This window comes from Anguilla anguilla, chromosome 2 (assembly GCF_013347855.1).
Source record: "Anguilla anguilla isolate fAngAng1 chromosome 2, fAngAng1.pri, whole genome shotgun sequence".
NCBI classification, from domain to species: Eukaryota; Metazoa; Chordata; class Actinopteri; order Anguilliformes; family Anguillidae; genus Anguilla; species Anguilla anguilla.
The window spans coordinates 2,456,118-2,479,380 of NC_049202.1; the positions used below are offsets into that span (position 1 = coordinate 2,456,118).

At 45.1% G+C, this 23,263-nt stretch overlaps 1 protein-coding gene across 2 annotated transcripts in view; it reads right to left on the reverse strand.

Moving 5' to 3' along the window:
* cfap58 (cilia and flagella associated protein 58) overlaps positions 1-23,263 on the reverse strand; it is a 65,941-nt gene that overhangs the window by 2,304 nt on the left and 40,374 nt on the right. For both annotated transcript variants that reach the window (XM_035406282.1, XM_035406281.1), the window contains exons 14-17: positions 20,838-20,949; positions 20,212-20,316; positions 12,527-12,646; positions 8,829-8,962 (exon numbers count right to left, since the gene is read on the reverse strand). In XM_035406282.1, the coding sequence (XP_035262173.1) occupies positions 8,829-8,962; positions 12,527-12,646; positions 20,212-20,316; positions 20,838-20,949 (471 nt within the window). The remainder of the gene's footprint in view (positions 1-8,828; positions 8,963-12,526; positions 12,647-20,211; positions 20,317-20,837; positions 20,950-23,263) is intronic.

The window sequence follows — 23,263 nt, forward strand, 5'->3', positions numbered from 1 at the left end:
TGTGCAGCTTATAGCAAAACAGCTGTGGATGCCACCTGAATCATATTAACGACCGATTCACTAAAGTATTATTGCACATCACGTAGATGTGCAACCACGCCCATACAGCTAGAGAGCGCAGTTCACTTAACGATATTTTTCGAGCCGTGGTCACACCAGGTTTCCTCTTCTCCGCTGCATTAGTTTATATCTGGAGCGCAATTATTATTTTTTTGAATCTGAAAAACAGGTCTTGGTGTCAAATTATCCGAATGCGCAAAAAAGTTTTTTGTTTTTTTATATTGGCTTTGCTCACACCTATTTTCTTAATGGTGATCCTCAGCTCTACACAATTGGAAACTGCCTGTTACTTTACAAGGGAATAAAAACGACTAAATAAGGCACCAGGAGCCACAGACGAGGTCAGTTAACAGAGCAGTAAACAAACCTCTTTATTATTTCTTGTGACTTCATAGAACTATTTTAAATGAGTAGTTTTTACTGAAGTGACATGGTCATCGAACTTGTCCCAATATCCGTCTCTGTCCAATGAAACGGCCTCCCTAAATTACAGCTGGAAACACATGACGGGGGGGGCAGGTCCGACGTCACCTCTGTCATTAAGCAAATTCTAACATTGCATGGATTCCACCACTGCATGACTCTGTTCAACCCGAAGAGCTAACCCAATGAGGGGGATTCATTACCGTCAGGCTGTTTTTAAGAAGTCCACGCTTGTCAGGCGTAATTTGCAATCATCTCCGACAATCAGACACGCCCTAGACTCGAGACCCGTATTTATAAAAAATGTAATTTTGGAAACTGAAATTCATGCAGTTTAAATATGCATGGCCCAGACAGCACGCCGTGTCTCTCTTTTTTCTTCCTGGTAGTGAAGTCGTGTATTGCTTTCTGTGCACTGCGGGTGCTTTGAGAATCACAATGAAACTTTCTTCTTTTTTTTTTTCTTTCTGGTACTCGCGATGTTTTAATGGGTGCTAAAGCAATTCTTTTGTGGATTCCGCGCTCAGAATTTTAAGCACTTGTTTGGGAAAATACGGATTAGTATTACAAGGGCTTTTTCACGCCTCCAGCGTTCCCAGATCTCTCTATCGACGAACGCTCCCCGTCATTAGGGGCGACCTATATCAGGGCCTTTTTTCGTGATGTGAAGTGAAGGAGGAAGTTTACATCCAGGAAATGGATCTGGAGTTTGTCTCAGCGAATATAAAATGAGAAACCAGCCGCGTTTTTTTTTTTTTTTTTTTTTTTCTTTCCCCCGTTGCAGACAAATCTCTCCGTTTTTCCCGTTTGTAGCGAGGCTGTTCCTGGCGGTGGTTCTGGAGAGAGCCGGGTCATGCAGAGGAACTGAGAACACAGCATTACTCAGGAGACTGGGGGAAGATTTGTTTCGCGGAAAAGTCCTGAAATGCCTCTGTGGACATACTCTAGGGGGGCGATGGGGGGGGGGGGGGGGGGGGAGTGGGCGGGGGTCTAAAGGCATAGGGGGTTAATTAACAGCAGTGGGTGGGGGGGTGTGTGCCTTCGTTACTGGGCACAGGGATAAAAACGGGAGGAGAAGAAGAGAGACAGGCCCAGCCGCAGCACCAGGAGCGGTCGGCCACCAGGGAGCGGTCGGCCATATCTTAATCCCCGTGGAGATTCTCTGACCCAGATGCCTGTGTGGGTGGGTGTTACGCGGGCCCCCGGGCCACACTTCCAGAACCAGGCACCGGGCTGGTGCGCCAACTGTGGGGGGGGTGGGGGGGGGGTCTGTCAGAAGACCACCCCACAACGGCACTGTTCCCAGCCGCAATTCATTATTACTCTTATTATTATTATTATTTTTAATACAATTGTTTCCGTCCATGACGTTGATCATTATGACAGGGCACAAGAGGTGTGTAGTGTGCCCCCTCTTCCCCCGCCCCCGGGCCCCCAGTAAACACACACAATGACGATTAGGAGGGCTGCTGGTTTCTGGCCGGGGAAACGGAGAAAAGGGCGACCATTTCAGTAAATAAAAGAGCCTCTACACGGCCCGAGATCCCCGTAGCTCCTCGTTTACTGTCCGCAGCGGCTCTGTGATCCCCGATCCTCGCCGCGCGGCGATCCCGCTGCTCCGCCGTTGCTTATCCAAGGACGGGCGGGGCCTGCAGAGGATCAGCCGCTGATCTGTCAGCTATCCGTAATGGAAGGTCACATTAAACCTTTAAGCTCTAATTATGTAGTGTGTTAGAGGGGAAAGATAAAAAATAAAAAAAAACACAGACTGGCTAAATGCGCACACTGTTGCAGGAGGAAAGGAAATGTGACAAACAGACAAACACGGGGGGCGGGTGGTGGTTGTGGGGGTGGGGTGGGGTAAACAAATGTACAAATTACCCTGCCTCTGCTTTGCCTCCAGAAAACACGCCGCTCTCCAGAGCAGTGGAAACGCCGAGTTCCTTCCTTTCAAAATCAGCCGAGTATTTGCTCTGCAGGCTCCAGCTCAGTCAATAATGCTGATTACGGCACTGTTCTCCCTTTTTGGAGTCTGTGAATTCAAATCATTTCCTTGGAAAAACGGTCGGGAAGCCAGCTAAAGAGAACACAAACCTTGACGTACAGCTATTCCACCGTTCGACGGGAGTCGGTTGGACAGGTAGGCCAGCCTGTCCTGTCTCACAGTTGACGAGCATTTTACGAAGGCAAGAAAGAGACAGATTGCATGTAGCATGTAGCGCGCAGGGCTAGCTGTAAGTTACGGCCGATCACTCTTTTATCGCTCGCCCGTGTTGGCATCGCGGCCCGTGAACATAGCCGCCCGCGCGCGGGTCTAGCACGAGGGCGGGGGGGGGGGGGGGGGGGGGGGGGGGGGGGGGGACGCAATAATCCGTAGTCCTCATTAGCATACCGTTTATTGCGCTCTTGTCAACTTTCCTGGCGTCTCCCGTCTTTCTTTTAAAGCGATAGCATCACATCGCGTCGGGTTCACCCGTCAACCAGAAGACAGAAAATCCTTCAATTTATCCATGCCGCTGATTTTTTTTAAAAACACAGGAAATGAAGGTTTTTTGTTTTTTGTTTTGTTTTGAAGGGCACAGCGAACCATTGACGGCAGGGTGTATTTAACAATTAGTTACAGAACGGAGCTTCTCACTGAGCACAAAGTAACGAACGTACTGAGCGCACTATCCGTCATTAATTACTAACAACTAATCTTTCACTAACATCACAATATGGGTCAAGCTGCATTTCATTAACTTTTGCCAGTTTTTTTCAAAAAAATCTCTCTAAAATTGAAACCCTTAACAGGGTAAAGTGGGAAAAAATGGATTGCACCACATTTGGTTAATGTAAATTGCAATGGGGGAAAAAAGAGTTCTCAGAGTAGAGTACTGTGCGTTTTTTACACCCTGTAATTTAGTCCTCCAGCAGCATGGGGTCGATGTAGGCGCAATCGTTAACGGTTCTCCCACGGCGCTGCTTGAATCCTCTCAGTGAGAGTTCCTGATGAACTGAATCTCCTCATTTAAGACAACAATTTGCTGGGTTGTACCAAACTCATGATGACTGGGTTCTCGATATCTAATTAATCACGTGTAATTACCCTGTTTTGTGTTTGACTAGAGCAGTTACAAAGTCACGTAGTGGATATCAGCAGCGGTAATCAAGTTGCAGATAATCCAGGGCCCTGACTGAATAGTACTCCAGCTTTAATTCCGTCTGTGACTTCTGGAGTGACTGCATTATATTGTGTCAAACCACAGAATATTTAAAATGAATTTTTACATAAAAAAGCTTGATTTTTGAAGGAAAAACACAAATGAACAAGTTTTCTTTCTCCTTATACTTTTCTTGCACTCTCATGATATGAAAGTACACTACATGGCCAAAGGTATGTGGACACCTGACATCCAACATCTGATCCAAAATTATAGCCATTAATGTGGAGTTGGTCCATCCTTATGTACAACCTGTTTTCTTTCCAAATATGAGCTCAACATTTTCCACTGCAGACAGAGGTGCCAAACCAGGGGCCTTGTCTGAAGGCCCTCTGTTCACTAGCAGGAAACCCATCTCGGAAGTACAGATGCATCATCCCTAATTTACTGACTTTCCTACGTTCCCTACGTCTCCTTAACCCCTGATGAATTACGGTGGTTGGTAATTAAAGACTTAAAGTGTGGAAACATTGAATCAACAGAACTCAGCCGTCGAACAGGATGAAATTAATTAATTTATGTAATTTTGTTTTCGGTGGTCATAGCAAGCACAGCCATTCAGTTTCAGAACACTGACTTCATCACAACGTATCTGTCTTTTGAACGGTGTCCTCTACGCGAGCACTACTAATTTTACAGGACTACTAACTTACATCAGAGGCACACAGGAGCAGGCAACAGAGTCACTGTCAAAGAGTGTTTCCACCTACTCATGGACAAAGACAAAACGGAGTAAAATGGCTGACCTAATCTTGTCAATGCATTAAATTGTTTTTTTTACAAACTTACATAACTTTTCATGTGAGACATTTGCACGTATCCACGGTAAGGGAGATGTTAATTCCAGCATGACCTCTGTGTGGTCTTCTGGTGCTCAAGTTCAAAAGTATCAAAAAATATGTGTTCCAAAGAAAAATTCCAATTAACATCCTTTGATGTTTCATTCTCCCCTCATTCGTACTCATGCACACCTTGCCACTTACATTCTGGGAAATAAATTTGGTGTAATTATCGGATTGAAAAACGTGCATTACGTTCAAATTGATTGAATTTCAAGCGATTTCCCGAATTGACTGAATTTAAATTAAACTGACCCCCATCTCAGTGCCGCAGAGAGCATTGATTCTGGAATACATGCATCTTACCCAGCCAGTGTCATTTCACTGGGGGAAAGAGAAACACACTTGTGCATGTCCCATCGTAGCATTAGTTCCATTACTCCAGTCTTCGCTCCGAGGACAGAGCAGTTTGTCTGCATTTTCCGAACTAAGCTCCTTGTCACTGCACATACTCTGGGGTCTACGCATCACAGCTGCGGATTGCGGTCAGCTTCGGTTCAATGGGAGATTTACAAGTCGTGCAGATTCTGTCTAGTGCAATAAGCCGCACATTACAAGCAAGGTAGTGCGTCCACAGCGCCCATCAGTACACACACTGCTGCCCGTATAAAAAGTGCTGTAAAAATGGCAAACAACATTGTTTTGACTTGGGGTATTGTTTGCACATTGCTTCCTGGAATAAAAACCCATGTTCCCATTCAACAAGTGCAAAAAAAAAACAAACAAAAAAAAAAAACAGTGCCATTCCATATATAGCAATACATGTATTCGGCACACACAAGAACTCGCTGAAATTCAATATGAATAACGGTCCGAGCCAATCACAAATTCTGCAGCTCCGCAAGCAGTGCATGTCTGGACAGGAACTCAGAGGATTTGGAAGGCTTCTGAAACGGGGGGGAAGATTTTTCAATATCATGCAGAGTTGCTCTTACAAATAAGAAGGCTGGTTTCTCCGTTCGCCAGTCTGAAATTATACATGCATGAGTGCGGGGAGAAGATGGGGTGTTGGAAAAGACCGCAATCACGGATCCGAAAAAGCGAAGTGAGACGGGGGGGTGCACGCGAAGGCAACGCAACATCGCAATCCGTCTGCAGTATTCTTTGCGTTGATTTGCTAAGCCTAAACGAAATGGGGCAAGGCCACTGTTAAATTCCTTTCCACACAAGCATTGTGCACCACCAACAGTCAAATCTAAAATTATGCAGACGAGACAGAAGGGACTGTTGCTCTGAAAAGATATGAACCAGTTGTGCCTTCAGAGAATCTGTGCCAGGAATTGATGGCCATGTCCGTCCGTTTTTTCTCGACACGTTCTTGTTTATGCCTGACAGTTTTCCATATCATAAGCAGTTTTCAGGAGGAGCGGCTCTGTGCAAAATGAAATATCCTTTTTAAAATGCGTCTTAAATTAGATGGAGTATAAGGACCGTCTGCCGTGGCGAAATTAAGTTCTACTTCGCCTACTCCGGCGGGCTTTTTTTTCCCCAGGGAATCAATGGAGGTGAACAGGGAGGCAGGGAGAGAAAATGTTGTTTTTCTGATGAGATGGGCTCTATGGTCGGTGAGCACATCAAGCACGGGGAAGAAGGCAATGAGAACACAATAGGAATCACCGCTTGCACCGCGACTCGCGGAAAAGAGAAAATAATAATAAATAAATAAATAAATAAACAGATGGGGGGGGGGGGTGGGGGGGTTGGGGGACGGGAGCGCTTCTTTAGGTACGTCTTAATCCAGACATTCACAACGCTCTTACGGCCAACTGCCACAGAAATCGGTTAGCAACCGTCCACACCACCACCACCCCCCCCCCCCTTTTTTTTCTTGTTGTTGTCAAGGTAACAATTAAAACACTTTGTACCGTATTGTCCCGCCCGTGTGCAAGGCACCGCCGCGCCTCACTCACGCAGCGGGAAGGCCAAATTTCTACACCCATTTCCATTTTAAGCACCGGACTGGACGGTCGGTGATAATCATCCGTTCGAGCCCTGCATTATTTATGGCGCCTTTTAAAATTCATTAAAGTCATTCGGTCTCGTCTAAAACCTGTCATTATCGATTGACTTTACTGTAATTGGTGCTTTAAGGACCTCAAAGATTTTCTGCCCGGTGATTAAGAATGTAGAAAGTGTGGCCTGCGACTAACGTATGCTAACGAGGCCCATAAAAGCAGCAAAGCAAGCAGTATTTCACACGGGCACAACCAGGCCTTTCTTCCCTTTAACCAATTCTCTGGAAAATAATGGAACGGACGCCACGGTGCTGTGGAGAGTGTCGCTGAATTCAGGCCTCTTGGTTCGTATCAATATTTTGCCCTCGACACCTTTTTAGAAATGCTTGTTGATTGGTTGCTTCTGTTCAATAGCAGTATTAATAATAATGAATTTCAAATATTTGTTATTTTCATTTTTGGCGGGAGGGCGGGGGTGCCAGGTTACTGCCTATATGCCTAAGCACGGTTATTTTAAAATATTTTGAAGGTAAAAGTCCTGCATAGTATGCCCTTAAGCACAAATGTTTTTGATTGAATCTCAGCCAGTGTTTGCAATGGAAAAAAAAAAAAAACATGTATGCATTTTTTCCAGTTAAGGTTAAGGTTGAGGATAACTGTCAACAGAATCTATGACACAGTCAGAATTTTTTTCCGGTGTTTCTCCAATACGTCTGAACACTATGCAGAGACTGCAGCAGCATGGCTGAGAAAATCAATAATGGAAAAACTTATTCAACTTACTTTCCTAGCCAGGGGCATATTCCATGGCATTTTAAAACTTTCCATGAAATGTGTGCCGCCTGTAATGCTGTGATTATCAGCACTCAATTAATAAATTGTATTTGTGTCAGTGACAATGGAGTCACAAAATCCATACAGAGACACAAAATGGGTTTTTATTGCCACCTTTACTAGGCAGTCCTGAATATTAAATGCATACACACACACACATACATTCAAACACACAGGCACACGCTTGCTCACACACTCGCACGCACACACGCATGCATACACATACGCACACGCACACACACACACGTGCACACACACACCGTACGGAAGAGATGTACGTTCTACTGTCACATACAAAAGATCAAAGTGCACTGGTACCTCTCACTGTTGCTTCAGTAACTCAAGAGAAAAATGAAATTCTGTCTCACTGTCTGTTTGCACATTGGCCATAATGTTTTATCTTGAAACGAACGGAGACTTATAATGGAAAATGTCTCTGAAGTTACTGCATGGTAACCTTCATGGAAGTGGGGCACTGGCTCACTGGTTTCCAGTTCAGACGGGGGAAGAAAGGAGACATTTTATTCATAAATCCTTCTGATGATAGCGAGCTTGCTAAACTATAATCTCAGATAAAAAGCTACTCCAGCTACATATCTGTGGAGAGTTGACTGAAGAGGAAGCTCTGTTGTTATAATGCTCTGTTGTTGTGATAAATGCTGTGGAGCCTGGTGTGGTGGTTATCAGTATGTATACGCGTGGGCGTGTGCTTGTGTGCGTGTGTTGGGTGCGTGTGGGGGGGGTTTGTGTGTGGTGGGGTGGGGGGGGGGGTGGGCATGAGGTGGGTGGTATATAAAAACATTAATGTAGTCACCTCTGCCCCCAATATCTCTTGAATTGATTTTTCTTTCTGTATATTTTTTTTCCCACCTAAATGGCTCAGAGAGGGAATAGTTTAACTCTTAACAAATCTAAGCAATATTTAAAGAAAATTCAGACGTTATACAATCAAATATTGTCCCACCAAATTGTTGATGTATTACGAACCCAACAGTACCAACTTAATCTATAGTCATATGTCTTCTGTTACTGACAATGACCCAGTAAGTAGTGATTTTGATTGGACAGAAATCCAAGGAGCAGCATTACACTTCAACAGGTAAAGTACTTTGTGAAGGGGACATTTCTGAAGACCCTCGTCCCTTTTGTCTCGACATCAGAACCTGGCCGGACATCTCCTGATTGGATCACGCTCAGTGCCGGAGCACCGAGCGACAAGGTCTCCAATTTTCCGGCTCGCTGGTCTTCAGTCCTCGCGAGTCGCAACCGTTTGATCCCTTTTTTTTTTTTTTTTGGAAAATGTATATCGGAGGAATCGTTTTTTCGGGGGAGGCCCGAGAAGCTCTCTCGTTCGCCGTCTGCCCGTCAGAGATAGCGAAGGTCAAACCTCGCGCGCGCCCCGTATCGCACGCTAACGCGGCCCTTTGAAGCCCCCCCACCGCCCTCACCCCCCCCCCCCCTCGGTTCGGCGAGCGGCGTCGGAGCCTTGAAAGGGGGCCGGCGTTTCAGCTCACCTGGAATGCTGTTCTCTGCGCTTCTGGGCCAGGTACTTCTTCTTGACATTCTGCAGCTCGTGATCCAATCGCTCCATCTGGCTCCTGCACTCCTGCGTCTGCGACTCGCACATGCTCAGCTCGGACGACAGCGCCTGGAAACACAACCCGGCAGGAAATAAACAAATTAAAATAACACACATAAATACAGGGACACACACTCTTAAAAGCAAATCTTTCTATGCTGTTCACCACTGTTCATTGCCAGTCTCCTGTCAATCTTTTAAACTTTTTAAACATATTTATATTGATTTGAGTTCTGCAGGTTGGACTTTGTACACACAATAAGTAATGGATAATATGACAAGCATCCTTACAGCCATAGTTTCTTACAGCACTCGGGGTTTTAAATAAAGTTTTGTACAAACACAACTGAATGACACTGCAGAACTTCTTTATGAAAAGTTAATGTTAAAAGTTAAAAGTTCCACAAAACATTAAGTGTAAATTATCTGTTAATTTAGTTTTTTTTTTTATTCTAAGAGTTTAAGGATTGTTTTGGACAATTAGTTCAGTTAGCTTCAATATGCACAGTAAAACGTGTTAATTCAACCATTAGGGACCATATGTACACTGTAAGACATGATTTAATACTGAACATTGTACTGTGCGGCTGGGTTTCCTGGCCAGTTAGTTATCGCTCCCTGGATTTGTGATCCATTTGGTTAGTCACACGGGCGGGTGGGGGGGTCGGGGGGGGGGGGGATGGTGATATGTCCAATCTGGCTCAGGAATTCCCGCAGTTTTGGAAAGAGAAGAAGTGCGTCCAATTCACTGGGCGGCAGACGGAAAGTTCTCAGCGGTGCTTGAAAAAAGTGCTGGGTGAGCAGGAGTGCTATTTGGGGCTAATTCATTCCTCACCATTAAGCACGTTTATTTTACGCTTGTCCGTCCACAACACACACCACTGATCCGGCTTCTCTTTAAAAACATTTAAAATCAAGACAAATTCTTCTCCGAAGCAGGGATCTAACTCTGAACAGCTGTGACCACTGGAGACGACGACGCCCACAAACGTTATCTTAATTGTACGCATCCTCAAAATGCAATCCACTGAAACCGGTAATGCAATATTAATATTAATAAAATATGCATCCTGCAATATTTGATTTCATTGAAAATAAATATTGTAAAAGCTTAATTCATATGCACACAGATGCTATAAAGTACATTAAAAAACTGGCTAAATATATTCTGGGCATCACATGAAATCAAATACAGCAGTATGTACAATCTTGCACTTACGCCATTTCTATCCAGTTAATATTGCATCACTAGTATCAGTGGCAATGCAATATTAACTAGTCAGATATAGCACAAAAATAAATGTATTTAAAATGAAAAATGAAATGCTGTTAAAGCCGAATTCATGCGCGCATAAGGATGGAGCACAGCGGCAGTAACGGCAGGCCGTACAAATGTATTCTGAGCACCAAAGGAAACCTCTCGCCAGTGTCTGCAACAAATCAGAAGCGCGGTATATATCATCAGGGAAGTGTCAGGATCTGCGGTGGAAGGTGCAAAGACATCGCTCTGCATCGAGCTGACTTGGTGACTTCATTATGCTGAATGTCATATTGTCAGCTGTGTGGATGAAACGGGGGCGGTTGGAGGAGGGGTGGGGGGGGGGGATGTGTGGGGGTGGGCGGGGCGGGGGGGGTCGTCCCAGGGAGGCAGCGCGTTTGGCCGCACAAGCTGTGCATCAGCGGCATGGCAGATGCTGTCTCTGTGCCCGTTACGCTGGCACGGCCGGGTGTGGGGGGTGGGGGGGGTTTGGGGGAGGGGCTAGCGGGCGATCGCTGGTCTCTCTGTTCTAAAGGCCATGCGTCACCCCTGCTCACTCAGCTCACCCCGCACATGCTCAGTGAGCCCCAGGCCTGTCAGGCCGAGACTCAGCCCCTCTCCCCCCCGCCATCACGCTGGGCCAGGGCGTGAGGAACCCATGCTGGCTCCTCCAGACCGGCCCACAGGAGAAGCGGCCAATCGGGTGTCGGGGCTTCACCAGCCACGCGCGCGTGGAACTGGCGCACTGACGCGGCCCAAGGCCCCCCGACGCACTGGCGGCTCGAGTGACCGCTTCCACAATGGTCAGCCGCGCGAGCACCGCACGGTCAGCCAGCGAATGACCAACAAATCAACAAACGCAAACGCAAACCAAAAAAAACCTGCGGCAAAAACCGCGAAGGCTCAGGAGCTCACGAGGGCTTCGATTTTCATTCATTCATTTGATTGTGAAACTGGACTCATTAGAGCCGGGAAAGCAGGACTCTTGCGTTTCAGTTCCAGCTCCTGGCGAGGTGCCGCAGACAAGGAGCGGCCATTTTGGCTCCAGATCACGCTTATCACACGCCAGTGTTGGTTCGGGAAAGCAGGAGTTCCAGCTCCTGGCGAGGTGCCGCAGACAAGGAGCGGCCATTTTGGCTCCAGATCATGCGTATCACACGCCAGTGTCGGTTCTGTTCTGCCGCGAGCTTGTTTAGCTAAACCTCAGCCAATGGCGCCTTGGGTATACGTCTAATTAAGCTTGGCAATAAATCATCAGTAAATTAAGCCTGGAATGGCTCTGCCTCGGGGCATTAGTAATCGTTATGTGTCACGTGCATATAAAGTTATCTGCTGTGGACCGCAGGAAGAATCACAGATTCAGCATACTTAAGGCATTCGTGCTGTATGACTCCCTCCAGCGTATCGGAAATATTAAGATCATTCGACATCCTGACCAAGCCAAGGTTACTTAGCATGTGACTCTGTATTTGTTTTAACCCACATTTTCACTTAAATGACATGAATTAGAAGTCGGCGCTGAACAATATTCACTGTGGGGGTTACAGCTGAAATCCTGAATGTCAGGGGCTTCGCCATGTTTTCAAACCCCGGTCTGGGCTGTTAATTGGGCAGCAGAGCTAATTATGCATTTAAGGGAACCATGTGAACGGTTACAGCCGATGAATGATTTATGCGCCCGTAAAAACCTTGGTGGGGGCGGTCCTTAAGGGTGGGGGCGGTCCTTAAGGGCGGGGGCGGTCCTTAAGGGCTACTCAGGGTCACGCCCCGGCCTTAAGCACGGTTTCCCCCGACGACGAGGGCCAGTTTAAAATAGAGACAGGAAGAGAGATAGAGACAGGAAGAGAGATAACGACAGGAAGAGAGATAGAGACAGGAAGTGAGAGTACGGAAGAGACATACAGACAGAAAGAGACATAAAGCCAGGAAGAGAGATAGAGACAGGAAGTGAGAGGACAGAAGAGAGATAGAGACAGGAAGTGAGAGTATGGAAGAGAGATACAGACAGGATGAGACATAAAGCCAGGAAGAGAGGTACAGACAGGAAGAGAGATAGAGACAGGAAGAGAGAGGACGGAAGAGAGATACAGACAGGAAGAGAGATACAGACAGGATGAGACATAAAGCCAGGAAGAGAGGTACAGACAGGAAGAGAGATAGAGACAGGAAGGGAGATAGAGACAGGAAGAGAGATAGAGACAGGAAGGGAGATGGAGACAGGAAGAGAGATAGAGACAGGAAGGGAGATGGAGACAGGAAGAGAGATAGAGACAGGAAGGGAGATAGAGACAGGAAGAGAGATAGAGACAGGAAGGGAGATGGAGACAGGAAGAGAGATAGAGACAGGAAGGGAGAGGATGGAAGCCGCAGCGGACCTTCAGCTGCTTGGTCTTCTCCCGCAGAGCGTGCTGGTACACCTGAAGTTGCTCGGCAACCTCAGGCCCTGGTTGCCGGGCGAGGATGTGCTTCAGCTCCACGTAGAGCCTCTCTTTCTCCTGCAGGAGGGGTGGGGGAAAAAATTTAGATTCACATTTGGTCTCTTATGCTTTATATATGAGCCTGTAAAAAAAATAAATAAATAAATAAATAATCACTTAAAGAACAGCGTGAGGGGAAAATGGTGGTAAGGAGAAGAACCGTGAGCTTTCGCGAGATGGCGGTGGAAGAGGTGGTCCACCGCGTAACATCGGACACGCCGTCGGAAGCCAGAGACGCTGAGGCGGGACGGAACGCCGTTAATGGGGAGCGGGACCGTCGATCGTTAATCTGTCACAGGCCGTAAAAAACGCCCCGCTTCCAGTCCTCGCCCGTAACCGTAACCTACGCACGGCACGCGAGTATTACACGAGTGATATGACAGCCGTACGAGTGGGCGGCCAATCAGAAACTAATCCAGTTTTCAGTACGCATCAGGAACCACGAAGTGCGTTTAGGGGGTCTCCACCATTCCGAAACCCCTCGATTGCGACAGACCCAAAAGGGCTTACTCTGGGACAGAGCTCCCCTTCTGTGCTTCACAGGGTACATGGAAAACAACAGCCAAACAGACAGCAGATGAGGCGATTCATGACAGAGGGGTGTCGCAGGTACAAGACCGTTACCTGCAGGTTCAGTGTGAGGTAAACTACTCTACGGAGAATAGCAACAGCTTAACGCTACTCTGGGGATTATGGCATCATTCTGCCATCCGCTTGCTGAAACTTATCCTCCTCCCCCCCCCCCCCCCCCCCACCAACTCTAAATGGAGACATTTAAACAGAAAGCTTGTGGAAAAAAATGAATGATAGGTTTCCGCAGCAAAAAAAACCAAAAAAACAAAAAACATTTGATCGTGCTGCCCTGATTTGGTTTCGCTGCTGTGAGAGAACCTGGACTGAACCCCATGGCACAGTGAAGTGGAGATTAATACAGAATAAACATCTACAGACTAACGCTAACCAACCTTAATGCTCAGGTAAAAAACTATCGTGCTAAAGAAACAGAGAATTCAATAGCATCTTCCTGCTAGACATTCTTTAAAAATAATCATTCAACGGTATCTAAAACCATGTTCTATCTCAAGAAGATTTTTTTCCACAAAATTTCATGAGTCTCAGGATTTGCGTACATCCCACCAAAAATATGAAAAATTGGAAATTATGTACGGGCCCGAATCGTTGCAAAGAACATAATCTCATAATCACTTCTTACACATCTTTTACATGTAACATGTGCCCAAGGGCAGATTGTTTTTGGTACTGTTCTGAGTAATTTGGTGCAAACGCTGCTGGAAGGACAGGCTGACCTTCTAACGTAGACAGTAATTTGCGGATAAAATGCAGCTTATTATGCAGATTCCACAAATTGATAAAAGAGAAGATAATAAAAGATTACAGCGATAAGCCACAGTCACCATGAATACATAAGGCATGATTATCTGTTAAAAAAATACCTGGTAATTCATTTTGAACTAAATACGATCTTTCAATTCCAATGTGAAAATCTCCTAGAGATTTAAACAGCTTTAAAATATAAGATAGTGTTTTCATCTTTCAGGGAGAAATTAATATCTCTGGTTTGTACTATGTGTGAGTGGGTGTGTGTGTGTACATGTATGTGCATGTGTATGTGTACCAGTGTGAGTGCGTGTGCATGTGTGCGTGAATCTGTGTGTGCTTGTGCATGTGTGTGTGTATGTTTATCTGGTTGTATAACATATACATAATCGTACACACAATCAAAGGAATCCAAGCTGAACAGCATTTAACCAGCCTTGGTCTACTTATTTTTTCACAGTAATAGTTTAAACGCTACAGCAAAATGCATCTGAAGGTAAAAAATATTTTTGGAAAGAGACCGATAAATAAATAAATAGCCCAATAAACAAATACACTGAAAATATGTTACTGCAAATTGAGGAAAACACCTATTGTTCAGAGCGCAGGGAAATATTTCTCCATTCAGCACCGGCTAAATATCGCCATTTACCACAATCCTGCTGAATGATAGTATTGAGCATCCAATCTCTTTTACTCCAAAATTATACTCCTGACAGCCAAGACAAGAACAATATTCTCTGCGGAGTTATTCTTGGCAGTTCTAATGGGAACCTGCTGAAAAGGCCGCTGTGAGAATGCAGGCGCTCTGCATTTCCTGTGAGCGCCACACCCGAGCGTCAGCCGCGTCTCTACACCAGCCTCTTTCAAACATAAAAGACACATCCCCCAATTTACAGGTTTGTGCGAAAACACCAAAGTGGTTTTTTTTAAGTCGACAAACCTTGGGTAACTTTGGTGACCGGCACTGAAGGGTGCGCGCGCTTGACAAATTCAAATCCAAACGAGTTTTGGACGGGAACGGAGAGGATCGAGGGCCAACCAGGGGTCATCAGACGCTCAGCTGCGATGCCGGCAATTGCATCATGCATCAAATATGTATGGGCTCGCTGCATCAATCTGCCCTGCTGTCCTGGAGTGGCAGCGCCATCTACAGGCCGAGCGTATGTGGACACGCGGGCTAACGGCTGCACGTGCTACGTTTCTCTTAACGCCGTGTTAGTATGCTTCCTGTACGCCTCTTTTTTTTCCAGTGCTACCTGTCACACCAGGTCAGAGAGGATGACGTGTACCAGGTCTGAATTTAAATCCCTCTCCCCGAGCACAGAATCCTGTTTTTAAGCAACCTGAGGACAGAATCCTGTTTTTAAGCAACTCCATTAATATTCTGTGTTTACCGACAAAAAATTGAATTGAGGGTTATATCGCTTTGACATCAGCAAACTGCACAACGAATTATTACATTTCCCGTGTTCCGGTCCGCGAGAAGTAAGAGTTATAATGAAATCCCTTGAAGTTCCACAAAAAAGCGTGTGCTTGAAAAGGTCTTAAAATGGCCCCCGCGGTTAGGTAAGAAGGTAGAGGCCTGTAGTTTCCTTGGTTACAGAGATCGTAAACAGTACGTGAATATGCGCCATTAAAATTCTCTGCAAATGCACGGATTTGCCCTTTTAAAAAATTTGCAAGAATTTTGCCCGCACACCACATGTTCATCCAGAAGCATTTCAAATACAAAAATGGCACATTTTATAGATATGAAAACGAGATGCTACATACATGTCATATGTATGCGCATACGTAAATGTGCTCAGCGCAAGCAATTAGTCACACAGCCTAATGACTTATGAAGCAAATGGTCTTTCTAAACTCGGCCCGAACGTGCCAGCCATGTCTCATGACCTATTATTTCTCTGCGTTTTTTTTGGTAATGAAAGTCAGCTGAGTGGGTCCAATCAAAACAGCTTGATCCTGTTAAAGCAAACGGGTCTCAGAGGACGTACTTCTAATTACAGAGGCCTTCAAATGTGCTGTGGCTGTACTTAAAGATTACACTTCGCAAGCAAATTCATTTAAATTAGTGGGTGGTAATTGTTTCGCGTTGGGATATGGAGAACACCTTTTTTGTCCAGAACCACCGGATCTTTCAGCGTGGTAACAGTAGCACCCCCCAACGTGAATGAAACAGGTGCACCTGACAGACGTTATTCGGATGTGAAACCCTATTATCTTTCCGCCATACTCAGACATTGCTGATAAAATGTAATACTAGCCCCTGCTTTTTGTTAGCCAGGCTAATCAACGGTGTGCCAACATATTTTATCCCAGCGACGCCCACCCTTTCTGTTCCAACCCGTCTTTTAATAAACGCTGCATTTGTTCATAAAAATAATGATTTTTTTTAAAAAAGCCACTTATCAGGGGGACATGAAAAAAAATCTCTTGGAAAATGCGTGTCTGATTGCTGAGCGTCTCTATGCAAATGCTACAACCAGCCAATTAGTCGGCATTCAAACGAAGGTGCGTCTGAAGGTTATTCTCTCCTGATTTTCACTTTACTGGTATTTTTTGTTTGCGGCAAACCAATCTGTCTCTCAGATTGGCGCGGGGACGTTCAATGCGCGTTACAGGAAAGCGATGAGGAGGCCCAAACACTGAGGGGGCCCAAACACTGAGGAGGCCCAAACACTGAGGAGGCCCAAACACTGAGGGGGCCCAAACCCTGAGGGGGCCCAAACACTGAGGAGGCCCAAACGATGAGGAGGCCCAAACACTGAGGAGGCCCAAACACTGAGGAGACCCAAACACTGAGGGGGCCCAAACGATGAGGAGGCCCAAACACTGAGGAGGCCCAAACGATGAGGAGGCCCAAACACTGAGGGGGCCCAAACGCTGAGGGGGCCCAAACGCTGAGGAGGCCCAAACACTGAGGGGGCCCAAACACTGAGGGGGCCCAAACACTGAGGGGGACCAAACACTGAGGAGGCCCAGAAACGCAGAATCGTTTAACCAGACGAGACGTGCCTGTTCACAATGTTGCATCATTGGCTTGGGTAGACAAACTGCTCTCTTTAATGGCAACCTCTGAGATTCAGGCGCAATTCGGTATAAAAATAAGACTGCGGTGTGGGGAGAATAACGCAACATGATAATAGAAATCCGCCATATCTGCTGCTTTTATGTTGATATCTCACACGTAATCCCAGCATTTAAAATGAAGTATTATACTCAGAATGTAGTATATGATTACATTTCTGCTACCATCCATTCTACCATTACTTTACACCAGGCCGGCCACTGTTTGAGTCTTTTCCTCCCCACCACGGAGTTTACACCTCGCTCGCTCGCTTGCTTTTTGGGGGGTTCAGGCCTGGTTTCTGCCCAATTTTCCTTCTGTCTCCCTGTAAGGCATCTTTGTGGCAGTCCTCTGTAAAAAAAAATCTGCCATAAAAAATAAATATAATCGACCTGAATTCATTAATAATGAATATTACCATATAGCGCATGCACATATTAGCACCCAAAACCAACAACAACAAAAAAAAAGTAAAACAAATCAAATCTAAAATAAGTCTGGCTATTAAAGTTGAGATATCTAGAACATTTCACGGTTCACTTATTTCACTTTCTAACAGTAAATTTACACAAACTGCTTCACTATCCCAGTGAACTCCGCTCTTCATTACGCTGTCCAGTGTTGAAATTTCCCCGTTCCTCTCCTGGCTGCTCAGTAAGCAATCTTTTCCCCAGCCCAGGCTCGTAAAACTGAGATATGAATTTCCTCATCTCAGTACTCAACACTTTGACTGATTGAATTAGAGGCTAAAATTGGTACGCAGCTCTCCGGCAGTCTGCCCACAGTGCCGCGCGTGCCGTAGGCGCGTACGTACCGCGCGAAGAAACACGCTTCCAGAACCAAAACAATAACAGGCTAATTTAATCCGACTGAAACGTCTTATTTTTCCTCGGTGCGCCTTTTAAGAAACATCTCGGCCTGTCTCTCGAAAAAGTTCCCCAGCTGTGGGTGTGAAATGTGCAAAACAACCATTGGCGTTTTTCTGCCATCCTGGGTGCCTTGCTGTCAAAACAAATCTGAATCAAGAACATACTGTCAGCAAGCAGACGGTCAGATTGTTATTGTAACACATGAAAAAAAAAAAACAGATACAGTTATTATATCCATGCACGATCAGATACATTTTGAACATGAATATGCAAAATTTTGATTTATAGTTTGCTGTTGATTAGATTATGTGACAAAATCTTCAGCAAAAGACAAGTATAGCAATACAAGAATTATATGAGCTATATAATAGATTGGATGATTGCATAGGCTACAGCCAATAGGGAGATATGTTGCCAATAATTTTAGCCAATAGGCAAAAAGAACATCAACATGTCAGGACGACCTACTTTAGGCTGAAATGTGTAACAAGTAACTGGCATAAAATGCTATTATTACAAGGATGAAGAAGGAGGATATCAAAATTTCAATAATGTGCATGTAACACTATGTATCAGATGGGTGAGTGGGTAACAGGCATGTAATTATTTTTTTCCACATATGACCCCGGGACCAATGATCCTCAGTGTTTGTGCAGTCATCCTTTATTTACCTCTTGTTTTCTTTTCTTTCTTTTTTTTTCAAAAAAAGCGGTGGGAAGCCATGCATCGAATAGTAATTATCCAGCTGTCGGCTTCTTCTCAATCAAACGTTAAAACTTGAAAACTATCCAACCCCCCCACCCCCACCCCCCACCCCCTCCCAAAATAAACAAACTGCTGCATGAAATCCCAACGGACTCTCGCAGGAAACAGGAAACGGGCGCAGGACTGACGGCTGAATGTCCAGCGATCGCCTCGGCCATGTTGTTATCGTTATCCTCCACGCGGCTCAAATTGGCCGCGGAACCGAGAGGGACACAAATCACTACAGGGGGACTGGCGTGCCCCCACGATAAAATCCCGCCCGGCCGTGAGCTTCGCCGTTTATGTCCCGCAGTCGTAAAAAAAAAACAGAAAAAAGAAAAAAGCCCAAACCAGCGGTTGTGGCCACAATTATTCTGCGCTGTGTTTTCGTTAAGACAAATGGAGCGGTCACCAGAACTCACCGTGCTAACACAAGGGAGGACAACACTGCCGCTGCCGTTTGCCACACCGCCGAAACCATTTCCACACAAAAAGGATTTACAGGTATAAACAAATATCACCAAATTCTCCGTTGTGAACACTGCCGTATTGTTCTACATTAATCGCTATTTAAAAAATGGTGGAGACCACGTAAATAAGATTATTAAACTTCAATGTTCTGTTTCAGATTCTATAAAAAAAATTTAAAAAAAAGATTTTTGAACATTTGAAGTTGGTACTCAGGTTTAACTTTTTAATTTTTATTTTTTTTATACTGTTCACCTCCTGTATTTCTGTCACTCCCCAAAGCAGGAGTTTGTCTTTTCCATTGAGGAAAGAAACCTTAAAAGTCTTCTCAGCATGGATGTCATTTTAGTGGAAAAATGGAGAGCTATTATTCAGTAAAAATGGTTGACATTCAGACATTGAATTTTCATACAAAACACTGCACATTACGAGACACACAGTGCAGAGCAGCTGCCTCCACAAGTCCCATCTATCTGTATGCAGATAACATTTTGTGTCTTTAGTGAACGCAAGCCAAAAACACAGATCCTCTAACATCACTATCGTGGCCATACTAAGTAGCGTACTACTACAGCGTAGGCACTCTTTTAGCATCCTTTCAGTCAGTCTGTCCGCGAACGTCTGCGAGCGCAAAACACGTGTGAATGTGTCTCACGATAAACAGGCCCGTGCAGCACAGAGCCCCACGGCATCGATTTTGACATATTCAGGGAAGTAAGCAAATGAAAGATCACCTTGTTATGAACCACGGCGGGCGGAATGCGCTCCCGCTCTCAATTTCAAGAGCTGAGCGGCTTCGGCGGACAATTACGTATCGCTATCGATCGCTTTGCGGTGGGAGAAATAATATTAATAATTCATTGGCATTAAAAAACAGACTGCCACACATAAACATGCAGCAAGAGCGTGGCTGAAAGCAAAAAGAGGAATAAACACTTTTTTTTTTTTTTTTTAGGGACAGAGGCCATCCCTCCATTTCTGCCGTGCCACGACCCTGGATTGTTTACAACCGGGCGGTCCAATGGGAGGCGGGAGTTAAGCAGCCCGGCGAGAGGAGACAGATTAATCTGGGGGGGGGGGGCGGCGTTTACCTGCAGTAAAAGCTCTTTTTCCACCACCTCCTCGCTCTTTGTTATCAGACGTTTCTGCAGGGAGTGAATCTTCTGGATCAGCTGAAAGGTGCTGGGGTCACAAGCCTGGGGTAATAAAAAAAAATAAAAAATAAAAAAAGAGTCATTTATAGGTGTTGAGACTGGCCAGGGCCCACGCTCCAAGCACAAGGCCTCTGAAGGGAGAACTCCAGAGCAATCTGGCGGCCATTTCCTCCACTCGTACTACAGCTCCACCCGGAACAAGGAAGTTAACCTCTGGGGGCTTCGCTGTAACCGAATAAAAACTACCGAAGTCCAAACAAAGGCTTCAGTATTCAGCTGCATCTTGTGAACTGGCGCCTTGTTGCTTCTCTAGGTCAGGGCTGCCTTGAAAAAGTGAAATTGAGATTTCGATGGGACACATCTGGCAAAATCAAAAAATAAATAAATAAATAAATAAATAAATAAAAGTAGCATTTCGGTTTTTTTTTTTTTTTTTGCTTTGCACAAGACCCTCTCTCCATACACTCTCTTCCGGATGAGGGCAGCACAGAGGCAGACCGAAGGAGAAAAGAGGGAATTTAAAAAAAAGACGAATAAAACCCAGCCTTCGTTCCGAGTTCTACCTCCAGTTTCCTCCATCGATGGACGTTCATTGGGTTCTCCAGCTCCTCCTCCAAGGCCTGGCACCTTGTGCGTTCCCTGAGGAGCTCCTTCTGCATGTGGAACACCTCACACCTGTCACACCGCCAGATTAACGAGGGGGACAAACAAACAGCAGATATTACGCTCAGACCTTTCACCACACATTCATATCCAAGAATTTTTTTTTTTTTTTTTTAATGACTAGCATTCATAACATTATGAAAAATATAACGTTAGTGCAAGCTTGCCCTTTCGTTCACAAGATTATTAACCACAAACTCCAAAATGCCAAAACCCTTACTTAGCTGTGTTGAATAAAAAGCCTTATGTTAGTTTAAAATATACCTTCAAAAGTTCCACATAAGACCAATTAATGCAGATCGTACTTTGGTGAGGGGATGGCTGTGACTTGTTTCTTCAGGGTTTTGTTTTTTAAGGCAAACAACTCAAAAGCTCCATATGCCATCTTATTAACACTTTTGCTCGGCAAAGCTTGTAAAAATAAAAAAATAAAAAAAATACAACAAATTGCTTTACAGATACTCAAATGAAGCACGCAAGCGAGCCGAGCCTTCATCATTCCTGAACTTGTGAAAGGTCAAAGGTGCATGCTGGACTGGATGGATGTGCTGAAAGGTAACCAGCCCCAATGTAACACTGTGAACCATCCATCACTTGCACTTCAGAAGCCACCGCCATGACAGAAGCAATGAGTCCTTTCATTACCACAGGACAGATGACCACGCTAATTCCATTCATAACCCACAGCACCCCCCATTTCATTTTCAACCACGCCAATACTTTCGCCTTCTTCACCCCAGCTAAACGTTTTCACTGCAAGATGCATGGGCCACGTCAACACGCCATATGCTACTCAATTAACTGGAAAACCCCACAAGTATAATCTACCACCGAAAGGAGCCTCACGCAACACGGATTTCCACTCCGACAACAAAGGAGTAATGATGCTAACGCATGGATCGTTACCTAAATACACAACTTTTTCCTCGCGGTGCTGCCGTTATGCTTTTAAGATGAGCAACGGCCTAGCGTAGCTACTGTACTGGCCCCAGTTTGTGATGTCATCGGCCCTCCAGGGGCTTAGCATAAAGTAGGTATCCACACACCCACCAACATTTTCTAAACTGGCTTCGCAGCAGCTCGGCACTGCTGCTACGCGGACACCGTCACAGCTAACACAATTCCCAAGTTTTCCCGAATAATACAAACGTACACAAACAACCGGCGTGACGCAGTTCAGATACCGACGCTAAATTAGCTGCCTCACTATTGCTCACATCGTGACCCCAAATAATTGGTAAAACACCACATTGGTGGTGGGTGAGGTGAGTTCCCACTCACCACTGTAAAGCACTCTGAGCGTTCGGGAAAAAAGTGCCACATAAACGCAAAGATTCATTCATAAACTGCAGAAGCCACAGGATAAAGACTGTTAAGACAAGGACGCTGTATTTATAATAGGCCTGGTTATGACTGTGTAGATGGGAGATGAGAAATGAGAGAAACTGGAGGATTTTTACACATTAGCCGAGCACAATGCACATCCTTTCTGTCCCCACTACATCAATTATCAATCTGCTCACATCATTAGTACTAGCTGCCAGCAATCTATTTTTAACTTCAACAGGCATAAGAACAAAAAAAAACATAATTACGAGACGATGACAAGCCGTTCAGCCCATCTACATGTATTCAGATCATAAATGCGTCTATTGTCCGAGGGTCAATCGAAGGCTTGGAAATTCAAAAGGACCTGTCTTTACTTTGCATAACATGGTCAGCAATTCGTGTATTGATTCTCTGTGTAAAAAAAGAGACTTCCTTCAAAAACCTAAATACTGCAGAATATAATAAAGAGGACGGGAAAGCATTTAGAAAGCTATTTTCCGACAGGAAAAAATGAAGTTATCAATCAATAGCCACAATTAGATGACCTAACACACTTTTAAGAAATGGGCCATTTACTGAAACTGAATAATTCTAACTGACAAAAATATATGGATCACAAGACATTTCAGATATCATCAGATACAGAAGGCTTTAAGGCCATGTTTAAACTTTGAGACACAATGACCACAATGACAAGGTCAGAAAGGACAAAACTGGGGTCACTATTTCAGTCCGTAAAAACTTTGATTCAGACAAGCGAGCTCAAGCTACCTTTTACGACCGTGAGGACAGGGAACGAAAAACAAAATGGAGGACATCATCGAATAAACTGACCACAGAATGTACACAATCACACGGGAGCGGACACCGGCATTGCGGATGCCAGCACCATGGACCACTGCGCCTTTTTGTGCGTGGAGTACATCTCAGGCTTCTGCATCCGGTTAAACTTCTGTCTTTTTAAATTTATTGCAGAATTTATGGATATTGAGCCACA